This window comes from Haemaphysalis longicornis, unplaced genomic scaffold (assembly GCF_048455015.1).
Source record: "Haemaphysalis longicornis isolate Haplotype H1 unplaced genomic scaffold, Haemaphysalis longicornis Haplotype H1 scaffold_9, whole genome shotgun sequence".
In the NCBI taxonomy this organism is placed as follows: domain Eukaryota; kingdom Metazoa; phylum Arthropoda; class Arachnida; order Ixodida; family Ixodidae; genus Haemaphysalis; species Haemaphysalis longicornis.
Genome location: NW_027526460.1, coordinates 30664840 through 30687447, shown reverse-complemented (window position 1 = coordinate 30687447; position 22608 = coordinate 30664840). Strand labels below are relative to the sequence as shown.

General features: G+C 48.7%; 1 protein-coding gene across 8 annotated transcripts in view; it reads right to left on the bottom strand.

The window, feature by feature from the left end:
- The window catches only part of Dys (Dystrophin), a 478030-nt gene that overhangs the window by 171208 nt on the left and 284214 nt on the right, over positions 1-22608 (bottom strand). For 7 of the 8 annotated variants that reach the window (XM_077685804.1, XM_077685803.1, XM_077685806.1 and 4 more), the window contains 2 exons: positions 17476-17556; positions 4536-4650 (listed from right to left, as the gene is read on the bottom strand). In XM_077685804.1, coding sequence (XP_077541930.1) covers positions 4536-4650; positions 17476-17556 — 196 coding nt within the window. The remainder of the gene's footprint in view (positions 1-4535; positions 4651-17475; positions 17557-22608) is intronic. The other variant, XM_077685805.1, reaches the window with a different exon arrangement.

Here is a 22608-nt window from a genome sequence, read left to right as displayed (position 1 = left end):
CCCTAGCACCGAACGCAACGGGGTATAGCGCCTCAATTGGGAGGACGAAAGCGTGCGTGCGAAGCTACCTAAACTACGTGCACCACGTACGACGCAGGGAAGTAACAACGTTCTGCCGCGGACGAAACAAAGCTGCGGCCAAGTGAAGGTAGCAGGAACAAAAGCAGTTCGTCAGCGGCGCCGTAATCGGCCGGGTCATTCGGGAGAATAGCGGAGAATTTAGCGCCGTTATCTCGGCGCGGTAAGTGCGTACCGCGATCGCGCTCCCAGCAGTAGCAGCAGCAGCAGCCGCAAAGTAAACAAGACAGCGGAGCTGCCCGCACGGGCCACGGCGGGGAGAACAACATCACCGGATGCGCGCCATCCCGTGTAGACACAACACGGAACGACACTAAAGCTTCGCCTCCCATCCAGCAGCCTCAAAAACGGTGCAGGGCGCGAAAAGTGAAACGGCGTCGCCTTTCGCCACAGCTGCGCGCCGTGTAAGTCAGGAGCCAGCTCCGTTCTCTGTGCGCGTGGGTGTTTTTTTTTTTTTTTTTTTTTTTTTTGACACTCCGTCTAGTTTAGCAGCAGACGTGTCCGCTTCTGAACTTCAGCTAAATATGCAGGAAAAAAAAAAAAGAAGTCATGGCCATTCGCAATAAATTCTACAGAACTGGCTTTCCGAGAAGGAATCGCGAACCGATCATAAAACAAAACAGCACCACTAATTATGCTACAACACGAACTTCAGAAGAAGAAGAAAAAAAGAAACTACGCCTGCTCTGTAGTGAAACGCACGACATTCGGGGTCAGCTGTAGTGGTGCACCGAGCCCTTTTTCCGAGCTCGATGAGCTTCCATCTTTTCCTTCGAAGTTCCGCAGCAACCCTATTGATTCTCACTACAACCATGTCGCCACAACTCAACAGAGACGCCAGCAGAAATTGGCTGCACTCTCCGCAGCCAGCCGCAACCGCGCTGGCGCTGCAAGTTGAACATGCTCGCAATTCGCTTAAACGTTTCCCCGTTGGCTTGCCACAGAAGTATCGCCATAGCTGACGTCAACAAATGGGCCGGCACAAGGATGTAGTAGACAATGAATTTTGTTAATACTACTGGAAGAAAGATGTCGTTAACCGTAATGACACTGCACCGGGCTCGAATACACCTAAACGTCATCACATATTGCTTTCTCTTTTTATTGTGAAATTTAATGCAAAAACACAATAAAACATTCGCTGACGATTACGAGACTCCCAAACGCGAAATTTCAGCGCAGCACGAACTGCAGAGCTTTCTCGGTGACAGCGCATACCTGCTGCTTCGGCGGCGCGCGCCTCTGCATTCTGGCGTCGGCGGCGCTGTTCCTCGGGCAGCACTTCTTTCGTCTCAGGAAGTGATCGCGACATCGGCGAACGCACGACGGCGCGCGCTACTTTGGCGTTATGTCGTAAAAGGTCGCCGCCGCGAAGCACGTCTCGCGCCGCGCACTCAGCATACCGCCCTCCATCTCACACTTTCGTCATACTCTCCTCCCTCACCTTCTTCCTCGCTATATTTTCGGTGTCCTCCTCGCTCCCTCGGTTACAACGAGGGACGACAGCGAGGGACGCCGCGAAACCACAGGAGCGGGCGCTTAAGAGCTGCGCTCTGAAAACAGGGGCGCATCTTGCCCTAATGGTGCATGGCTGGAGAGGAGAGGGAGGAGGCGGAGTTGCACTTTGTTTAAAACTCGGTCTAGGGGAGAGGGGTGACGGAGGATGCGATAGCATAGCTGGCCGCCCCTCTCCCTTCGTCGGAGACCCGGATGCTGTACCTCGCATGGATTTCCCAACTCGCCGCTCAAAGTTCTCCATGATTGGCATTCCCGGATCGTTTTGTCCGCAGCCTATTACATCTCTCACAAAATGGACCGCGTTAGCACGCGCTAGAACCCGCGAAAACCGGCTTCGCGAACTCTTCTGCAGCGCGAGCTGTTCTGTGCTCCCCACTTGAGGTATGAACGCACGTGAACTGGCGAGCAGACGAACGCTGGGGGAGAGAGTGTTCTCGAAGGTCGAGCTGGCCGACGCCGGGCGCTCCTCACGAGGCGCACACCCACGTGCGCTCGGCTGGGCTGAGTTTTCTATAGTAACGCCCCACGGCGGAACTAAACGCTGGAACAGCTCTGCTGTTAAAATGGCGATTTTAGAACAAAAATACATCCATTCGGAATGTACAGGCAACGTTGGCTACCAACACACAATCGCTACCAAACTTCCGTGCCTTGAAGCATACCAGCTTCCGCTGCGAATTTCTCTATTCCCATCTGCGCTATCACCAAGGCCACTTTTCCTTTCACTTGCTTCTTTCTTTTTCATCACACGTCCGCTGCTTTTTAGTATAGAACGACGTTCCCAAGCTAATCATGAGTGACGCTACGATCAGGCCTTTTTTTTCATATTGCTCATTGGGGCGCCCATGCATGGCACTCGGCTGCCGTGGCAACACGGACTACAAGTGCCTTGGTGTCATTTCTCCGTGACTCTGGCCTGAACAAAACTCTGCGAGCGTTCGCCTTAACTTTACTCCTGCGCGCGCACTGTGTGTGCGTTCGTGCGTCTGTCAGTTTCTGCGTGCTTCACCGCGTTTGTTAGTGTTTGTGTGTGTGTGTTTTAGTGTCCGCTTCTTTCACCAATTTTTACCACTCTCATATCCGTATGCAGTAGCAAGCCAAGCTCGCTCCCAGCCTGACTTGTCCTTATCCATAAAGATATCCCTCTTCATCCTCTGCGACCCCGTAATAGAACAGTGGCATACTAGGCTTTACTACCTGCGTTTGCGGCGCAACGGTTTTGTGTTAAAACTTACTGTCGGCCCATTGATCGCCTCTGTAAAAATCAATCCCTCAAACCATTACCCCCGCCTCTGCGCGTTATCACGGTATTCACTACAATTTCTCACTATTCACTAACACGCACTAAATACAGTCCACTACTGCCACTTCCGGAATGCACACACAGCCAACACAATGTATACCCTCCCAGCCACTACGATAAATAAACAAATGAAAAATTCCTACTCGACTCGCTGACGTATGAAAGGCCATAAATAATGCCAAACACTTACAAGCCATATAAAATTTCGTTCGATTGGAAAATGTGTTTTTCATTGTTATTGCATGGAGTGCGGCCGTAGGCGGTGGGTGGACATCCAAGTCCGGTATTACACGCTCCGCGACCATTTTTTTTTTTCGTTTTATTTAAGTAAATACGAAAAAGCTTCCGTTGACGCTCTGAAACGTCAACGCAGAACCCTACAAGCCCCTGACAAAACATCCATTTTAAACAAACGTCAGTCATTCCCGACAGCAGTTCTCCTTCCTAAGCAAACAAAACTTTCGTTCCGCGTTCAAAGTGCGACCGTGTTTCAGCATAGCTCCCATCCACCCTTCCATTTCCTTTATCTTGCGCACGCCCACGACACCCATATTTTTTCCTTTTCCCTACCCAAGTATACGGCACGCTAAACCGCGCTGACGTCTCGCAAAGGATAATTTACGGGGACGAATTTCGGAAAACGCCGAGGTGTCGTTCGCACTTTTCGACGCGTGCCAAGTCAGCGCTTTCGGACACTGAGCGCACACAGACAAAAAAAAAGTTCGCGCAGAAGAAAACGAACTCTGTTGTGCGCGAAACCGACGGGAATGAAAGAATAAAAAAGAAATCTTGGGTCTGCGCCGTCACCGACGTTGAAATCTCACTGATGGCGCTGCAACACTACCACGAGAAAGACGAAAATTGAAAGGTGGGCGAGGAGGTCGCACTGTGTAGAGGTCCGGTGACAACGTTAATCGGCCAATTTATCTCGGCTAGCGGCGTGGTCAAAACTATTTTTGTGTGTGTGTTACTTTGTCAGACAAGTTTGCGTTCCTTGCTGTTGTCGCCAGACGTCAGTCGAGCAGGCAATTACGAAGAGGCGAAATATTTAACGCCCCGTTCTTTACTGGTTTTACTTAGCGCGCCTGCGACGATAAATGTGGCGTTTAAGCGAACGGTGCAAAATTTATAGGCCAACTTTCGCTCTGTTTCCTTGTTTCGTTAGGACGCTTTCCGTATAAACAAGCCGCTAGCACCGATACGCGTAGAAGTGGAGGTGCAAAGGAAACGATCGTTCACGCATTCCCACTCGACAATAAAAGAAAACGATATCGGCAGTCATCAGTGTGCGTATACCAAAAGGAAGCTGGGATATGAAGATGAGCAGAGGTTTTTTTTTTTTTTTCTTTATTTTCTTGAAGCGCTGCGATAGAAACTGGTTCAGGACTCCACTACACGAATGCCGCACAAACGGCCCCAACAAAGAAATTAGGTAAAATAAATGCTTCCCGGTACAACATTATCGCAGGCTTCCGCGCCCTTTCCCCTCCCCACCCCTACACTGGTCACTCCCACTCTCAAAAAATACCTTGGGAAACAATGTAAGACGGACGGACTGACCTGAAAAAAAAAAAAGAAGAAAAGTCCGCCGGAAACGGCCGCGTCAAAAGGAGGAGGCCCCGTGTGCGAGACTCACCCCTGGATCGCAGGTCCTTGTCCGCCATGTCCTCCGACTTGGCCGTCTGGTAGTCCACGGCAGTCTGGAGCTTCTTCAGCGACGCTCCCTGCTGCTCATGCTCCAGCAGGTACTTCTGCGGGAGAAGAAGAGGCGGGGAAGGGAGCGGAGGAGAAGGGGTTAGGGGGGAAGGCAGCGACCGACCACCACTCGAAAGAAATCACCTGACCTGAACGCATTTACTCTGAGCGCATCTAAACACATCATGGTATAATCTGTTTCAGCAAACCGACGGACGGACGGACGGACATACACAGACAGACAGACAGACAGACAGACAGACGGACGGACGGACGGACGGACGGACGGACGGACGGACGGACGGACGGACAGACGAAGAAAGAGACGAACAAACAGACGAACGAACAGACGAATATTAATTCCCGGCCATATGTTCAAGAAAATGCACCCGGTAAAAAAAAACCAAGCATAATATTACATCAGGTCAAAAGTTGCACAAATATCTACTGCACCCGATCCCCGTACAGGGCGTCACAGTAACACTAGCTGTGCTATGTGACTAGTTACTTTTGCCTCCGTAGATGTGGTTTAAAGATGATTTGTCATTCGCTCATGGAGCTCGGAGAGATGGAAACAAATGTTCTAACTGTGCACCGCAGCAGTGTTGTGCATTAAGCCGTCACCCCGCTAGCAGAAAGCCCGCCGGCCCTACAACACTTGAAAACGGTAAACGAAATTACCTACTACTGCGATTGATAATTGATCCGGCCATTTGGCTGCACACACCTTGAACAATGAGGGCATTTATATGAAGGAATTATGTGTCCACTTTGAGGTCCCAAAACTGTGAAACTGTGAAGTGGTAGGAAGTATTCAAAAGCCCCAATTGATCCACACTGGTCATCACTTTGCGGGGGAAAGACATTTTAACTGAAAACTCAAGCCCGTTAGCTTGCTGTTAAATAGTCAATTAGAAGGCGAGTCAGTTCCTTCAGGTAAGCAAAACTGTTTGTCCTGACTGGTTAGTTGTCTACGCAGTAATCAGCCACTGTTGTTAGCCTAAAACGAACAAATGCAACGTCCCCCCCGCTTAGAATTTGTTTTAAAACAATGCAAGAGACCACAAGAAATATCATGCGTCGACTCACGATGCAAACGAACAAAGGAAACTGCACGAGGGGTTCCCCGTTGCACTCTATACGTCAAGAGAGCAAAGGCAAACGAACACACATTGAGGAAACCTTTTTCGCAATACAAATCCGAATGCGCTCGCGGGATCATGTTTCCCGCATAATGATGATGATTATGACGCCGATGACGACGCCCCCGGCAGTGGCAATAGTAATGGAACCCGCTCATATGCAAACCACGGGACCGCTGTGAGTAGCGCAATAACTATGGGCCATTTTCAACTCCCGCGAAATTCAAATCGCAAATCACGCGTGCGTCTTTGTAATTGCGTCCGTGCGTGCGTGAGTGAGTGCGGTTATTTCAAATGTTTTCAGCTGTCCCAATTCGTTAGTAAACCTGAGGTCCCCTGATTCTGCGTCAAATCATATCGCAGATCATGCACACCGCACCCTTCTCACTACCAGATATATCCAACAACGATGTCTCAATGCCCAACGACATATACGGCGACGTATCCTCCCAAATCAATACGAACCAGAATACCAGCGGACGAGAAGAATTAAAATTTGAGTGCTTAAGCGTTTCCTTCGTTTTGTTAATGAGGACAAAACAAGACCAGAAGCTACGCGTTCCGTTTTTTTGTTTTTTTTTAAGCGAAGGTTTTTACGCCTCACTGATGCCGTTTGATGTCGCGCCGGAACGCACTGCAGCAAAGCCAACTTTGCACAATGGGTTTCGCAAAACGATGACGATGATAAGCGAAGACACACCAGGCGAAAAAAAAAAAAAAACCTTGCCGTGCTCGGAGTCGAAATTGGGTCCCTCACGTTATGAAGCCGACGTCTATCCGATTTTGCCATTCCTACACGATCTGAGCTTTGCGTTTTAACCGTCTTTCTTCTAATGAAAGGGGCTTCAATTTTCTTTTTCTTTTTTTTTTTTTTTTTTGTCGCGCGATTAAGTGATTACATCAATCTGCCCCGTGTACCAGATGTTAACACGCGACACGAGACAGCACCAAACAAACAGTTTATAGCGCCGCCCTAGTTCAGAACGCACGATGAGCGAAAGGGAACGCGCCGGCAGAACACAATCAACATCGACTGCAGCGCCGACTGAGGAGAGTCACGGGCGTAAAATCAGGCCGTGTACACCCTGCGCGTTTAATTAAACAGGGCGCCGCGAGCACCCGCACCCCGAGGCGGTACAACCGCCGTCTCCCGTCTGCTCGAGCCGCGTTCCGGCTCCATTCAGGACCTTAAATTGGCCAGGAAACGCGCCACGCCGGCGATTAAAAACCGGGCCGCCGCGCTCGTCGCGACCGACCATGGCGCTCGTCAACAGCGCCGCCGGAAGCTGACCCGACTCACAGCGCTGCAGGTGCCCAGAATTTCGCGAAACTTGCACAGTCAGACGCTTGGAAATGAAAACCGAGATTTAAAGATGAACCGCAACCCACAGACTGCGGCGGGCGTGATTATTCCAAATGTATAACGCAGTTTGGCTTTGTTCGGGCCCACATCCAATTCAGCTCAAGACATTCGTTCACGCTTAATTAACAAAAAAAAATTCAGCAGATACAGTAAAAGCTCGTTATTTCGAACTGCAAGGGGGCGCCAAATCAGTTCGAATTATTGAAAGTTTGAACAAGCACAAAAGCCGTACAATGCGATTGTGGAGCAGTTGAGCATGTCAGCAACTGAATGCTTCGAAATGGCCGCGATTGAAGCCTGCTTTTTACTCTCGAAGGCGAAAGCTACAACTTTTTTTTTTTTTTTTTTCCCTAACGAACGAGCGGAGTGCCTCATTTTGGCGTACTACCAACTGAAGAGACGGGAAGAATTGAATTCCATCCGGAGATTACGTCCGCGCGATAGCCGCACTAATGCTTTGTGCTCCCCCTCCTCGTGGTCTCTGGCAGCTTCGCTTCTAACATCAGAAATATCAGAAATGATGCCATCTGTCCACACTCCCCACACCCCGCAAACAAACTCCTTCCAAGACGTCCGCTATGGGGGTTTTAGATTGCTCTTAACACGATTTTACTCCTCTCTCTGCTTTTCTTTCCTTTCCGGGGGCGACGCAGTCTCGTGTGTAAGCAGCGGGGCCGTTTCTCAGGCCATGCCCCTGCAGGCCCAAAGCTGACGGCGCGGTGGCGCGTATTTCGACATATCCGGGGCGGAGCCTAACTCGGGTTCGAGTAAACGGGCTTCTTCATACATAAGACGTCTATGGAGACTCGGCCGGGCCAAATCCCACAGTTCGAATTATCCATAAATTCGAAATATCGAAGTTCGAATTAACGCGCTTTCATTGTATACCCTCTCAGAAATTCGCGGTGGATGCAAATATGGTGTTTTTCGAAACAGACACCGTAAAGAATGCTTACCTCGTTGCAAATAAAAACGCGTTAGCATGATGCCAGGACTTGCAGTTTAAGCATTCAAAGTGGCGATATTGTCAGCAGTGAAACTAACCTCCTTTTAGGACACTGATCACAAGCATTTCAAGCATGATGCGATTAACAGGTTGAACGCATGTAGAGCATGTTATCGCAATATTATTACGTAATTTGGTTTAAATTACGCGCAATAGAACGCGACTTGTGCCGTTTGTCCGCAACCACCCAAATACGGATGCTAGAAAGCGGCGAGAAACGACAAATGAGCTTCTTTTGCGAACAGCGATATAACAGATATAACACTTCTAACCCGGCCAGTCTAATGAGAGCGGTTAGACGTTCTTTACGGCGGTGAAAAATTGCCTGTTATTCTCTACTACATTTGAATTAGAACGCAAGTTGCTGCTGCAGTTTTACACCTTCATGTATATGCCTGCCTTCATTTCAAAAATTTACGCCAAGGGTGCATGCATCCAGCCTGTCTATCAAGATCCTGCTGACTAAAAAGGAACACCTCCGGCGCCGCACACACGCTCTTATTCCACCGTGTGCTGCCACCCTTACCCGTGCCGAAGAGGTTGCGCTTAGGAGGATCCGGGTGGGGATGGCCTTAACTCCCGCCGTGACCCGTCAATGGCCTCACTTCCAAGATTGCTTTACAAACCCCCGGTTGCCCAGTTTGCCACCGCAGCGATGCAACATAGCCGACATGCACCGCTTGCTGTGGTCTTGCCTAACTTTGCGTCCTACGAGACTCCGACAAATAAACGCTCTAAAAAAAGAGTGTGGTAAATGAATATGCAGGTTGTCAAGCGCGCGTCGGCGGCAGGCAAGACAGTGCGTTGGGCAACACCTGCAGGGTAGCCGGTGTGCGGCGCTGCAGACGGGGGCGTTCGAAGCGAGTCGACTGCTACCGTGCACAACCAAACAGCGCTGCTCGCCCAATCTGCAGCGCTACAACTAGCGTATACTTTAGCCAGTGAAACGACTTCGTGAGCATATATGCTCTAATCTTGAAGGTTCGCGTCACGTGTGTGTGAAGCTCGGCGAAAAAAAGTTGGCACATCGCCCAGAATAAGGTCAGCGGCGTACTTGTCACGACAGAATATTGTACGTAATCGCGCTGCCTTGAAGCAGATTAAACAATAAAAGACACATACAGAAATGAAAGCCACTTGACAAGAATGAGAATAATTCAACGATAACGGCAGGAGGTAGCAAACAGCTAGTATACTCACGTGAAACACGGCTTGATTCTACGCCGCGACCCTCTACTGCTCACAACTACGGTCTCCAACATTGAAATTGACGGGCCAAGTTCGGCTTTAATCAGCGACGTCAGGAAACCGCCGACAAAAAAATCCCGCACGTATTCGCCAAGACATGAGCTTCGGATAAAGCAACGTCGAAAAAAAAAAAAAAAAAGAACACGTGCCTTCTTCGAAACATTTATACGAAAACCTCCGCTACTCGCCAAGAAGTAGAACAACAATATAGCTACATAATTAAAACAGCCCTAGACAGAGAAACGGTAAAAGCTTCTGCCTCTCATTACCTATTTCTTCAAGCAATGCCTCTGCAGCCCTCTAAATAGCGTCGTTGCGACGCATAAGCTTTTCATAGGCCAGCGGTGCAGCGGAAAGTGGTGCAGCGGAAAGCATTTTAACCGAGATGGTGCTTGTTTTGCGTTAGTTTCCTCTCACCAACTAGACAGCGAAAAAAATACAACGGAAAATCGCAGAGTTACATGCCACCTGAAACAACTTTACGTGTGTGCCAAAATAGAAAAGTTGCCAGGTACCGCTACGCAATGCATACCGCATAAAAATTTCAAATATAAATGCTGCCACCTTCCTAGCGAAGGGAGCGTTGTAGAACACTGCCAAGTTATGAAGATAAGCGCTAAAGTACACTAGCAGCTATTACACCACGACGGCTCTCGAAAGAAATTAAAAACAAATGGCGAAGATTGCACTAAGTCGCGCAAAGCTTGAGCCGAAGCGAAGCTGGAAGATTTCTTTCTATGTAAGCACTGAAAGACACGGCAACACGCATAGCAGTAAGTTTGAAATTATTTATTTACATGTTCGTCGTCATCGTCATATCCACCTATCTCGCCGTCTTCATCACGCCAATCACATGGAGTAGGCAAATGTTCTGTAGTCTCATCCTCGCCATTGTAGACTTCCGCCAGTTAGTGCTCGTCAAATCGAGGTAGCGAGACCTGCAAGTTGCCTCGGAAAGGCGTTTTTCCGCGGACGCACGTGAACTGTTTTACTGGTATTTTTGCGAGCGCCAGGCGCAAGCCTGGACGACGGCGGGCGCTCCCCGTAAGAAGCGTGCTCACGAGGGCGGTAAACTGATTGATTGATTGTGGGGTTTAACGCGCCGACGCAACGCAAGCGATGAGGCGCGCCGTAGTGGAGGGCTCCGGATTAATTTTGACCCCCTGGGGATCTTTAACGAGGGCGGTAAACGGCGAGAGGAACTATGACTAAGGATTTTTTTTTTTCCGATGACGCCGCACACATTACCGCCGGCAACAACAGCACCATCGTTAAAACATTCTTCAGTTTTCTTTGAAACGCCATGAGGCATAAAGCATTTCTTTTCTTTCTTTAGCTCTTAAAGCGCGAGAAACAATTCCATATCGTATGTAAAATTCTTAGAGACAGAGCACGCTAGCAGAACATCATTATGAGCGCCAGCCACGATCGCCAAACCGAGGACAAGTACTGAGTATACTGCCTACGTGGCAATCAACCGGCGACCAACGTCGGAATCGAGGAAATCGCGACCCATACATCAAATAAATAATAATCATGCGACCACAAATTCGATCTTGATTCCGTTTTCGAGTTCGCAAAAGAAGAGTGCTTCGTTTCTCTACTTAAATTTGAAGACCGGAGAACACAGATCAGCAACTTAAAGTACACATTTAAGTGCCTGTATTGAATTTTATACTCCTGGCGATCTTGTAAACGTTACCGTTTCGAGTTGTATTATAGGATAAGCCAAACGAAGGGGGGAGCTTCGTTGTCTCCAAAAACCACGCTTCGTGGGAAAAACAATTTGGTTAGGACTAACCACTGCGCTGCATGGAGTTCGGTTCAAATCGAAAGTTCATTTACGTCCCGCCGAATTCGCATACCATACATACGTAGCCGCGCATCGCTATAACAGGAATGGTCGCAGTATGTGTATATATATATATATATATATAGCGAATCAGAGTGGGATGAGGGGCTCGTTGAATTAAGACAGAAATAAATAAGGGTTGGCAGTCAAGAATGCCAAATAAAGCAAAGGGGAGAATTCGGTAGGCCATTTATTATCGTTGAAACAGATGTAGAATTTTTGAAAGAGAAAGAAAGTGGAGAGAAAATGCCCGCCGGGTGGGATCCGAGCCCACGACCTCCAGAATACATGTCTCCAGAACACCCACGACCTCCAGAACAGCCCCGCCGTGGTCATCGCACCAGCCCCGTGAAAATCGGAGGAGTGCATCACCATGCACAGCAATTCTAAGCAACATCGAAATGGATTCCCTCTACAGCCGACCCGCTAAATTACAACAAATTTTAAAAAGTAGCCCCCGCCAATTGAATCGTAAAACTCGAAAACATCGTCCCAGCAAAATTCGGGAACACAACTCGAAGCGCGAAACTCGAAGAGGCGCTCACCCGCTCTCAATACGACATCAACGCTTTCACATTCCCAACTCGTGAAATATTGCAGGTGTTTCTCGGACTGCTTTCCCCCTTAACCTCTGGCGTAATTTATTTCCGGTGAACGTTCGTTTAATAACATAGCTGTTACAGCGTGCTGGCGGTTTTTCTTTAGTCGTAGAAGTTGTATTTTAGGTACATCTCACATTATTCTTTTTCTTTACCATTTTTTTACCATTTGCTTTCTACCAGCCTGGACAACCCTCCGCCTTTAACTCCTTCTATTTCACTATTCTTAAACAAACCTTGCCGTTTTATTTCTACTTTATCAGACATGTTTTGAGTTATATTTATAGTCAAAAAATGAAATACTAACACCCCCGTAGACAACACAATACCTTTTTTATAATTCATCTTTACATTTTTTTTAATGGACAAAAAGAGCGTCATTCGAATCCCGTGTTGACTGCCCATAAGAAAAAAATCCACTAACTATCAAAACGTTCCCTCCTATGCGCGAAAACAAGCTGAGCTGAAATTTCAACCGCACAGAGCAAATGATGTTATCAAGAGGCGCACAATTTTACAGCGAAAAAAAAAAAAAAGACAGCACCAAGAAACCAAAGAGAACACCTCTAATGAGTGTCTGACAGGCTCAAGGCGGCACCACTTCCGTATTCTCCGCAGCAAACGTATTGCGGTCAGACGTGTCTCGCACTGTAGTTCGAAAGAAAACAAAAGGAAACGAAAGAAGGGGCCGGGGCTGGGGTATGGACGCACCAAATAAAATTAAAAAAAAACAAGGACACGGGAATTATTTTCGAAATCATCCGGAGAAAATCAAACGCAATCAGCGAAGGATTGCAAACGATCAAAAAGAGCCAGGCTGCACGAACAACGCCAAGGTGTGAAGGACGCGTACGTCCCGACGCAAGTGACCCCAAATACACAGAGCACCTCGCAACAGAAGGAAGGGCACGGAGGGCGACAGTTTTGATTAACAGCCAGAAGCGGTCGATAATCCCCACGCGGCGCTGGCCATACGACAGCTAAGAACACTCACATACAAAACGAAAAAAAAAAAACGAAAAAAAAAGAAGCGAGAGCTCCACGTATACCTATGCACTCGAGGATTAAGATAAAATAACGGGCCATTATGTCGTTAATCAGGACAGTGGTGGCCCTAAGCTTCACCCGGCACCAATCGATCCGAAAAGGCCAAGGAAGGGCAAGAAAACTGCTAAGATGGCGACCCGGTGTGACAGATTAGAGTTTAATTGCGACGTTGTGGGCCTATGGAATAATGTATGCACACTTCACTCCTTCCTAATAGCTTGAGTGGTACGTCGCTTTTGGAATGAAAAAAAAAATAATTCCAGAGCTGAGGGAGGCAGCTAACCGAAAACGCAGACGACCATAAATGAGCAATAATGTTCGCTTGTTGTCCCACTTGCACGGTATATTTGCATTGAACAGTGGAACCTCTTCAACCCTACAGAGCTTTTAAAAGGATTTTTAGTACACCATCGCGGACGATAAGCCCTCCTCAGCGCTTATACAAACACCGTAGCTTAATGCTTGCGCCAAGAGTGCTTCCCCAGAAAGAGCCTCTCTGGGAAGCCAAAGTTCGTTGATCCCAACCGGGCACATCCCGATAACGTCACGTCACCTGCACGAAGAACGATAACGACAAAGAAAGGCACAATACGGAAACTCCCGGCGAGAAAATAAAGGGTGAGGGTGGGGGAATGGAAAGAGAGAGAATGAAAACATGCGGCTGTCAAATCACACACGAAGAAAAAAAGGTGGGTGAGGGGGAGACAAGGCTTGCACTATGTTATGTATGTACCAGGCATCATCCACGTAACCTACGTCGGCATTGATATGCCATAAAACCAGAAAAACAAACATTTAAAAAGAAACCCGCAATGCAATGAGAGCCGCGGACTACGAGCGCTGCCGAACCACGCGGGTAACGAAACGATGCTCGGGTGAAAGACCACACGTGCGGAGAAAAAAAAAAAAAAACATTTTTGCAAGCAAGATTCACCCCGTCTACGGCGCATGGGATCGCTACATTATGACATAGACCCAAATTGATGCGCGAGCAGGGAATAAAAATGAACGGAGAACAAAAGGAAGCCGCAGTGCGATGCGCGATAATGCGATCGCGTAAACAGAAAACGTTGACGAAAAACTAAAAAATGACGACGCCAGATCTCGCACAGAGGGACGGGGCGGGCAAACGCGGTCGAGCCGAGCAGAAGGACGGGAAGGACGGAGGGACGTGACTACAAGTCGCGAAGCGCTCACAATTTGGCTAAAGTGAGGGGCGCGTCACTGCCGCTCTTCGAACCCGCCACTTCCCTTCTACTCCCCCTCCCCTGATCCCCTCTCTCCCTATCAAGTCCCGCGCCAGACTCCCATCCTTTTGTCAAGCCGAGCTGCCAACCAATTCGGCCGAACGGTCTCTCCGAATGTCTAGACCGGAAGAACCGCAACTTCCACGAGCAATTCCACGCGATGATGCCAACGTCCCTTAACTTAAATCCAGATCGGTTGTTGTGTGTTCTCTTATGGCGCAAGCGGCACGACGAGGCGTCTGGTTTAGTGGTCTGTCAGTGTTGTGCGTGGGCAAGGAAAATTGACATAAATGTGACGTGATACAAGCATTTATGTGTGGAGCAAAAACCCTCAGTCTCAAAAGGTGAAGCCGGGATAAAGTGAAAGAGATAAAAACAATTATTATGTGGGTGTAAAACGCTATCCGTGTAAAACGTGAAAACGGGAACATGGATACAGACATCCGTTCGACGACGACGATGGTTGAACGCGAAGCTTTCCAGGGAAGTATTTCTTGTTTGTCGTCTGAGTTTGGACTCCGACTCGCAGACGGTTTATAGTCGTTGACGTTTGACTTTGACTCGCACGCAGTTTGGGCTTTTGATCGCAGCGGGTTTTACTGACCATTCGCCATTTCATTTCGCGCGAAGAAAGCTTTGCATTCAACCGTCGTCGTCGTTGGACGGAGGGGTTCATGCTCGTTCGTCTAATTTTACGCTCGCATACACCCCTCTTTAAATCAAAACTGCTTCGAGCGTGTCGGAATGGAGTAATCGGAAATCGGATAGACGTCGGCTTCATAACGCGAGGGACCCGGGTTCGACTCCTTTTTCTTCACTTCACCCGCGATCATCATCATCGCCAAGGAAAGTTGGCTTCCCTGCAGTGGGCTTTGTGGAGCGCTCGGACGTTAACAGTGAGGCAAAGAAACCTTCGATTAAAAAAAAAAAATTACAATGTGGGTGTAGAAAAAAAAAACGAAAAACTCCTTTCGGGAGTTGCGAATGATGTGCACGTAGTCGAGCTGTTTTTTTTTTTTTTCGAGCCCAGTAAATGGCTGTTAGCAGTATAGATGGATAGATGGATAGCCGTACATGAATAGTCGTATAGATAGCCGTATATATAGTTATATAGATGGGCGTTTAACCGTACATTGCAAGAATCTACTGATGCGAAACTATCAGTTAACTTGGCCACGGCGTCGGATTTTCGACATGCCCAGAGATGGAATACAAAATGGCCGACGGCTCAACAAACAACACAAGCGGGTCAGCGAATGCTCGGATCGACGCTGAATTTCTCGGGGAGGCTCCCATTAAGAAAGATGGTAATTGAGTTGAAAAAAATTGTCTGGTGGTGTACGAACCCAGGTCGTACGGAATGAGAGACGACCACAGCCTGACGACCCTAGCTGACTGAGGTAGGACAAAGTGAATGTGCGGTGGCCTTCGAATTTAAAGCGTGTGTTATGCCTGTGCTACACGGTAACTTTCAATTGACAATTGGACTCTCGTCCACAGCTCACCCTCTGTATTTACAATGGGGCACTCGGTAGAAAATTGGTTCAACGGCCTGCGGAAGGCCTCTGAAACAGCCGTGTCGCACAGGCATTTGAGACACGTGCCGAGGCCTACGTGAGTAATCTGCGCGTGCTAACAACAGAAGTGGCAATCGGGCGAATAGCAATAAAGTTCTCACCAAAAGCCCGCTTTGTTTAGGGAGTCATGGTAACGGAGAAAAAAAAATCAAATCCCCATCTCTAAGAGAAAGACGGCTAAAACGCGAAGCTTTTTCGCCAGCAACCTGAGTCAAAGTCAAAGTCCAAAATCCAGGTTACTTCGACCGCGCAGGAATGACGCCATCGGAGAGACCACGGTTTCATGATTGACGTACCGAGGTTCGATTCACACCGCAGGAAGCTCTTTTCTTTTCTTTCTTTGTTTTGAGGCGGTCATTGTGTAAGTTGGCGTTCCTGGAGTGCATTTTGGCGTATAACGATGGACTGCACCAGTCAGGCAAAGAAAGCCTTGCTTTAAAAGTCGGAAGAAAAAAAAAAAGGTGAAAATGATCACGAGGGGACACGTTGCTTTCGCAATCATAACATCGTAAGGAGTGCCCAAGTGTCCCCGGTAAGTTCTTCCTCTTGTCTAACCAGCGTTCAACGCCGGTGCTGCTTTCGGACACGGAAATTCTACTGACAAGCATAAAAACGGCAAGTTATATCTTCATTGGGGCAATAAATTATAAGAGAAACCGCAAAATGTGGACGAACGCGCTGGCAGGCCTTCAATACAGTGGCGCACTCTCCATAAGCGCAGTGGGAGGACGCGGGGTAGGACCACACCCTCCTCGCGTTTTTCCTTCCAAAGGTTTTCAGTAGAGCATCCACCCACGTGATTCTGTCTGTGCCGTTACATTTTGACGCAACGGCCCCAATCAAGCCCAGCCATTATTTATAATTAAAGGTGTAGAATTCAACAATAAATGGCCAGGAAAGTGGGTTGCAAGGAAAAAACCAGCAAGCTGAAATGCAAAGCCCGAGACACAAGGAACGGAGAAAAAAGAAGCAGCTTACATTCCTTTTTTTTTTCCTCCGGTATTACAATGAGAAGCGAAAGAGAATTTTGTGTATATCGACAGTGTCGAAAAGAATCTCAAGTAAGGACAGCGCCGAACAACCGAGCAAAGAAAAAGCCCTTCTTCGCTGGTGCCAAACGGAACACGACGACCCAGCGGGCTCGTAAAGAGTACTCCGAACCACTTTGCACAATTGATTCCGGCAGACAACCGTTCCTGAGCGGCAGAAGCGCTCAAACTTTAAAAAAAAAAATACTATAGGACAACATGCATGCGGACAAGGGACTCCAAAACGTCCGAACGTCTCCAAGTAGTGTTCGTAATACAAGGAAAGGAGGCGCGGACACTGAGAAGATCCCACGGTCAACGTTACGGTGGACCCGCCAGCGAGTACGCTTCCATCGGTTAGCACAGTTCATCACATCACCGACGCTTACCAAAAGTAAAATTCTCAGCCGTGCATCCCTTTCCCCTATTTTGCTGCCGAAGCCGCACGAACTAACTTCTGTACCACGGCACCATGGCAAAAAAAGAAACATCCGATCAATCTCAAAAAAGCTAGATTTGTTGTTGTTCAGCAATAAATGAACGCACCGTGACACGATGTCTGGCACGCGAGAAAAAAAAAAAAAAGAAAAAGAGAAACAAGCGTGAAGGGGCACCCACGCAACGCTTGAACAACCGGTAGGCTAAGCATTATTGCGAAATTTCGATCCGCAAATCTGAGAAAGGGGCAGCCAGAGATCCACAATGACCCACGACAAGAAGAGGGACGCCCAACAACGAGTACGTCACAAACACGTCACCAAATGAAACTTACCAGCAGTGCGTAGCGCACACAATTTCGAAGGCGCCTGTGTTCGTCCTCGGACGAGATTTCGTGTCCGTCCAGAAAAGCTTGCTGTACGCGGCAGCCAACCACGCAGCCAAAGGCAAAGACAGAGAGAGGGAAGGAGCAAATATATTCTCAGGAAAAAAAGACAACTTACGAAAGGCGATTAAGAAAATAAGAAAAGCAAGCACACAACCGATTCAGCCACTGGAAAGCGTGTCCACGCCGTGACAAGACGCTCGACAGTAGTTTATCTCCTCTCGCTGGCGGCGTCGCGAAGCTCGAACGATAACCTCTATAGGCGGTCGCCTCGCGGCGTCTCCGCGAGCTTTTTACGTGCGCCTCTAAGAGATTAGCGGCTCCTCGATGTGTTCTTCACCGGCTCGCTATCGCGGTGAAGCGCATTCTTGCCACGCGTATCGCACCGTGTTTATTCTGGGGAACCTAGGCGACCCGTCTCCTCCCCCCGCATTCGCCACCCCCATTTTCGCTCTTATACATGGGAGCACAGGTAACCTTACCGAACGAAGCGCGCAGAAGAAAAAAACTTTAACAAAGCAAGTAGATAACTCGGTTAGTGCCTGGCATAGAAAAAAAAAAACGGCTCCCAAATAACGTTTAGTAATAGCCATCTCCTTCTTCCCATTGCGAGCTCTGTTTTTGTTTCCGTGTCCCCAACAAGAGCTGACACTCGCCAGCTCGAAACGCGGCGAGCGCACTCGGACAGATTAAACCTAGTTAAAGGTAAAAAAAAACCTTGCTTTCGGTGCGCTGGTATTGCTAACTATTACACGGCTGCAGCGGCTCGGTGAGACCAGTTTCACGCTGAACGAAAACAGTTCCATTTTCATGACTAACTAAGGCATTGCCACGAGACCCGAAACAACACGCAAAGTCGGTGCGAATTTAAATTAAGCGAGATGAATACGCCCCGCAGATATGCAGTGAAAGTAACACTATCCTTCTCTTTCCAGTCCTGTAGCTGCATAAGAACACTATGCACGGTTTCGGCAAATCGCGAAGATCCGCTACACTGAAAAAAATTCCCGAAGCCTGCTAAGCAATCAAGTTTGGACAAGTACCGAATGATAAAGACGCCTGCCATGGTACAAAACTCAAGACAGCGAACAAGAGGCATGCCCGGAAACCAACAGAGGATTGTAACGGATGCAGACCAAAGAACAAACTGGTGTACAACGAAAAGAAAACAAACAGAGCAACGAACGAAACAGGACCGCGAAATGGAAAAACGAAGACAATAAAACGGACAAAAACAGAACGTAAAAACGTTGCGAGAAACAGATGCTGTGGCTACGTGCTCCCTGCCTTGTACTTACGTGAGTACCAGTCTCGGACTCCCCACTTATCAATCTGACAGGCCGAGAAATTCGCGCTGCACAGATATTGCAGGTCGACATTACAGGACAGGCGCGGATAAATACTTCTGCTTAAATACGGCAAAACGAACACACTTTTTTCCCGCAACTTGAACACTGGCATGGCTCTCGCCAGCTACCATTACCCATTCAAATGGGTAATCCGAAATTACGTGGACGCGCACGCCAGTTACAAAGGTGGTGCGAAGTAGAGCCAAGACCCTTCCCCGAATAATTTAACGCACGAAAAGAAAATCCACCAGAAAATTTCCATTTCGCGTTGATTTAGAGTTCGAAATCCTAACGATGCTAACAAGTCGATTAACGGAACACCGCGCGCCTTGTGCTTAATGCCTTCATTAATCAGCCATCCCCAAGAAAACCACCGTCCACTTCTCTCTTCGCCGGCAATGGAAAAAGAACAACACGACATCCATTAGATCGAACTCATTTAGTTTTATGGGGAAGATCTCGGTCGTTCATCCGCAACAGCCCAAATATATAAAAAAAAATACGTCGGAAAAATTGCCGAACTTCTCCAAGGTTAGCTTTAACTAACTACACTGCTACTTCAATAAGCTTATTTCTACCGATCAAGCGGGCTAACTAAAACCTTTTAAGCGAGCCAGTTCGATTTAAGCGTATTTGGATGAAGCAGTGCGGTTTTGAAAGCCCCGAGTGGTATTTTTATGTATTTAACATTCCGCAATTGAGTTAATATAGCAAGACAATTGTCTGGGCTTCTGTTTTATCAGCTACGTGGCCGCCACCGGGCTCGCACCAATGCGAGAATATCTGTAATGGTTTACTTCACATTAAGTTCTTTACTACGAAAAAAAGTGTAAATCTGGAAGCCTGCTACGTATCACGCTTTTGACAGGAACACGGTCACAAAATGCGCAGTTTTATAGCGAACTATTTTCGAAATCATCCAACCGAAATTCTAGCTCCTGGGCTAGTGCCACGCGCGGTGACGCCTCTATCATGTCTCGCTCGCGTCGCCTGCTCGGTCTATTAATTACCAGCTCGTAACTTCCACGTGTCTCGACTTTTAACACTTATTACGGATATTCGGACTTGGCATCAAGAGCTCGTTCTTGTATTTCTTCCAGAAAACTAAAGCATCCGTCCACTATCCCACATTTACCACGCTTTAAAGCAACGGCTGTCGCTGTCACGCCTGACGTCAAACAAAACCATCAAATTTCAGAGGCTCCCTCCAGAAGTCCTAGCAGTTCCTTCCCTTCACACGCTGCATCGCAAAAAAACGCATGCTCGCGTTTACAGACCCCAATCGGATGCAGTCAAAGCAGGCGGATCAGACGGCCTCCATCCGTCTCAATCTCAGAGTTTATTTGCTCCTCGCTCATTTCGAAAATAAGGGCGCCAAAAGACAGCCCCCGCCAGTTTCAAGTCATTCGTTTTATTAAGTGCGCTACTGACGTGTGACGACGCATCAACGCACCGGTGAAGCTGCTGAATCGAAACGCGGAAATGCTACACGCTAATCCACCGGGGAATCTCGAGCATACGCGACAAAGCAGCTAAGAAAAGAAAACAGAAACGGCGTATCAAGCACGAGTGGCCGAAAAAAAAGAAGACGGACGACGTATTGGATGTTTTCACCCGAGAGTACATTTGTTTCAATCAATCCTCGTTTCTCTTTGCGCGAAGCGAGCGCCCCGTGCAATACGTGCCTGAAAATCGACAAGAAACAGTGCTAAGCAATGAGAAGAAGCAGCCATAACAGCAAGAAAAGTTTGAGCGAAAAGCGCGATGAGAGTTCGCGCTTTAAAAAAAAAAAAAAAAAAACGAAACAAAAACACGAGGCTCGTTCGCGAATTCGCGGACCTTTGGCGCTGAATGCAAACGGCGCCCGTCCAGAGCCCGGCAGCCCAGTAAAAGTACAGGGGAACCGGTTCACGCCTCACAAAAAAATGAGGCGCGCTTGAGGCGTTAAAATAAGCGAGTCCAGTGTTATCGCCCATCAATCATTGGAGGGCGGCGCGAACGCGTGAGCCCGCATCAATGGCCGACCGTTTCGGGAGTCAATCACGCGCGCATTTCATGCGCTGCAAAAGGCGCCAGCTTGAGCGAACCCGCCTTCTCAGCCCGAGTATTAGGAAAAGAACGAGAATCACAATGGAAAGTAGTCGGAGTCGACGGGGCGTTCTAAAAGCATTTGGAGTAAGGCGCGGGGTACCACGAAGAGTTACCGTAAAAAAAAAAAAAAATCTTTATAAGGGCACACCATACACAGCAAGCCCCCGAAAACTCGAAGGCGGATTTCTCGAAATATCTGTTACGTCGAAACTTTGTTTTACCGTGCATGTAACCTCCCATAAGCGCTATGTATTTGCCCCCTTTATCTCGAAACGTTTTTTCATGGGATTGCGGATATCTCGAAAGGTTGACGGACGGGACGCAAGGCAAAGACCGCTACAGACCGCTAATAAGGTAGGTCTCCGTTCTAACGCTTAGCGCCCACTATTCGCCGAGCGCGGTTGTGAACGGAAAATTTACGCTGTACGAGGCCGACGCTCGCGTTACCGGAATGCTGTCCTACGCCTACATTGTTGAAGAGAGCTCGGGACGATGCAGCTGGCCATGAGGACGACGAGGAGCCTCGAGAATCGCCTATAATGCCAGAAACAACAAAGATACGGCGCCTGCTTCGCAACAGGGTAGAATGAGCGGTGGCGACCAAGAAGTGATGTGACGCATTGAGCAGCTCGAGAACGCTTTTCTGGGCAATTTTCGCAAAGGTATAATAACGGCAACATCAGAGCGCAAGCTTGGCCGGAGTAGCAGCCCGCGAAACTGGCCGCCGCTGCCGCAGCAGCGTAGCGTGGCTATACCTGTAACGCCTGCACTACTCAAATCGCGGCAACCTGGGCTTACGTGCAAGCGGCGACGTTATCACAACACGCGCGCATCTGAAGCTCAGCGACAGCGCTAACAAAGGATCGGTGCTCCTGGCAGACGTAAATCTCGCGCAGACCTCAAAGACCTCCAGGAACATCCCGTACACGGCGGGTGATGCACGAGGACGCCAGCCGGAAGGAAGGAAGCGAAGAAAGGGATCCGCCAACCTTCGCCAAGCAAGAGACGCCGCCCTGGAGGTAGCAGGGAGTTGTGAGTATAAGGGAGCACAAAAAGCACGGCGTGGATAGACATCGCTCGGGAAGAGAGATGTCGCGGCGACGAGCGAGAGAGACGGCGTGAAACGCCGACTGTCAGCGCCCGGCAAACAAGGCGGTATCTTCTGGGCCGTCCTCGCACTGGCCGCCCTGCTCCGACACGCCGCAGCTGAAGCTATTACAGCGGTGAGACCAGGAGCGGTGCCGCATCCGGAGAGAAACATCCCAAGTCTTCGCTGCGGCCTTTAAGCGGCTGCCGAGAGCGAACAATGAAAGGGGTCTCCGCGCTTCCAGCATCCGAGGAACACGCGCCAATCAGCGCCGCCGACTAGAGCGACGCCAAAAACGACGACGACGACGGCTTTCATGCTCCCGTGCTGCGGCGGAGTCGTCAACCCCTTGTTTGAGGGACGGTAGAAAGCATCCGCGTTAAGCAAAGCAACAGCTCCTCCTCTTTACCCCTTCTCATCTTCCTGTCTCTGGGGAAGCCACACTTTCCGGTTATATAAATCAGCAATATTCGATTCCAGTCTCGTAAATCAGAAACTAAATGAAAGAGCGAACGCATAAATTTAGAAACAATCAGCTTCGAGAATGTCTTGGAA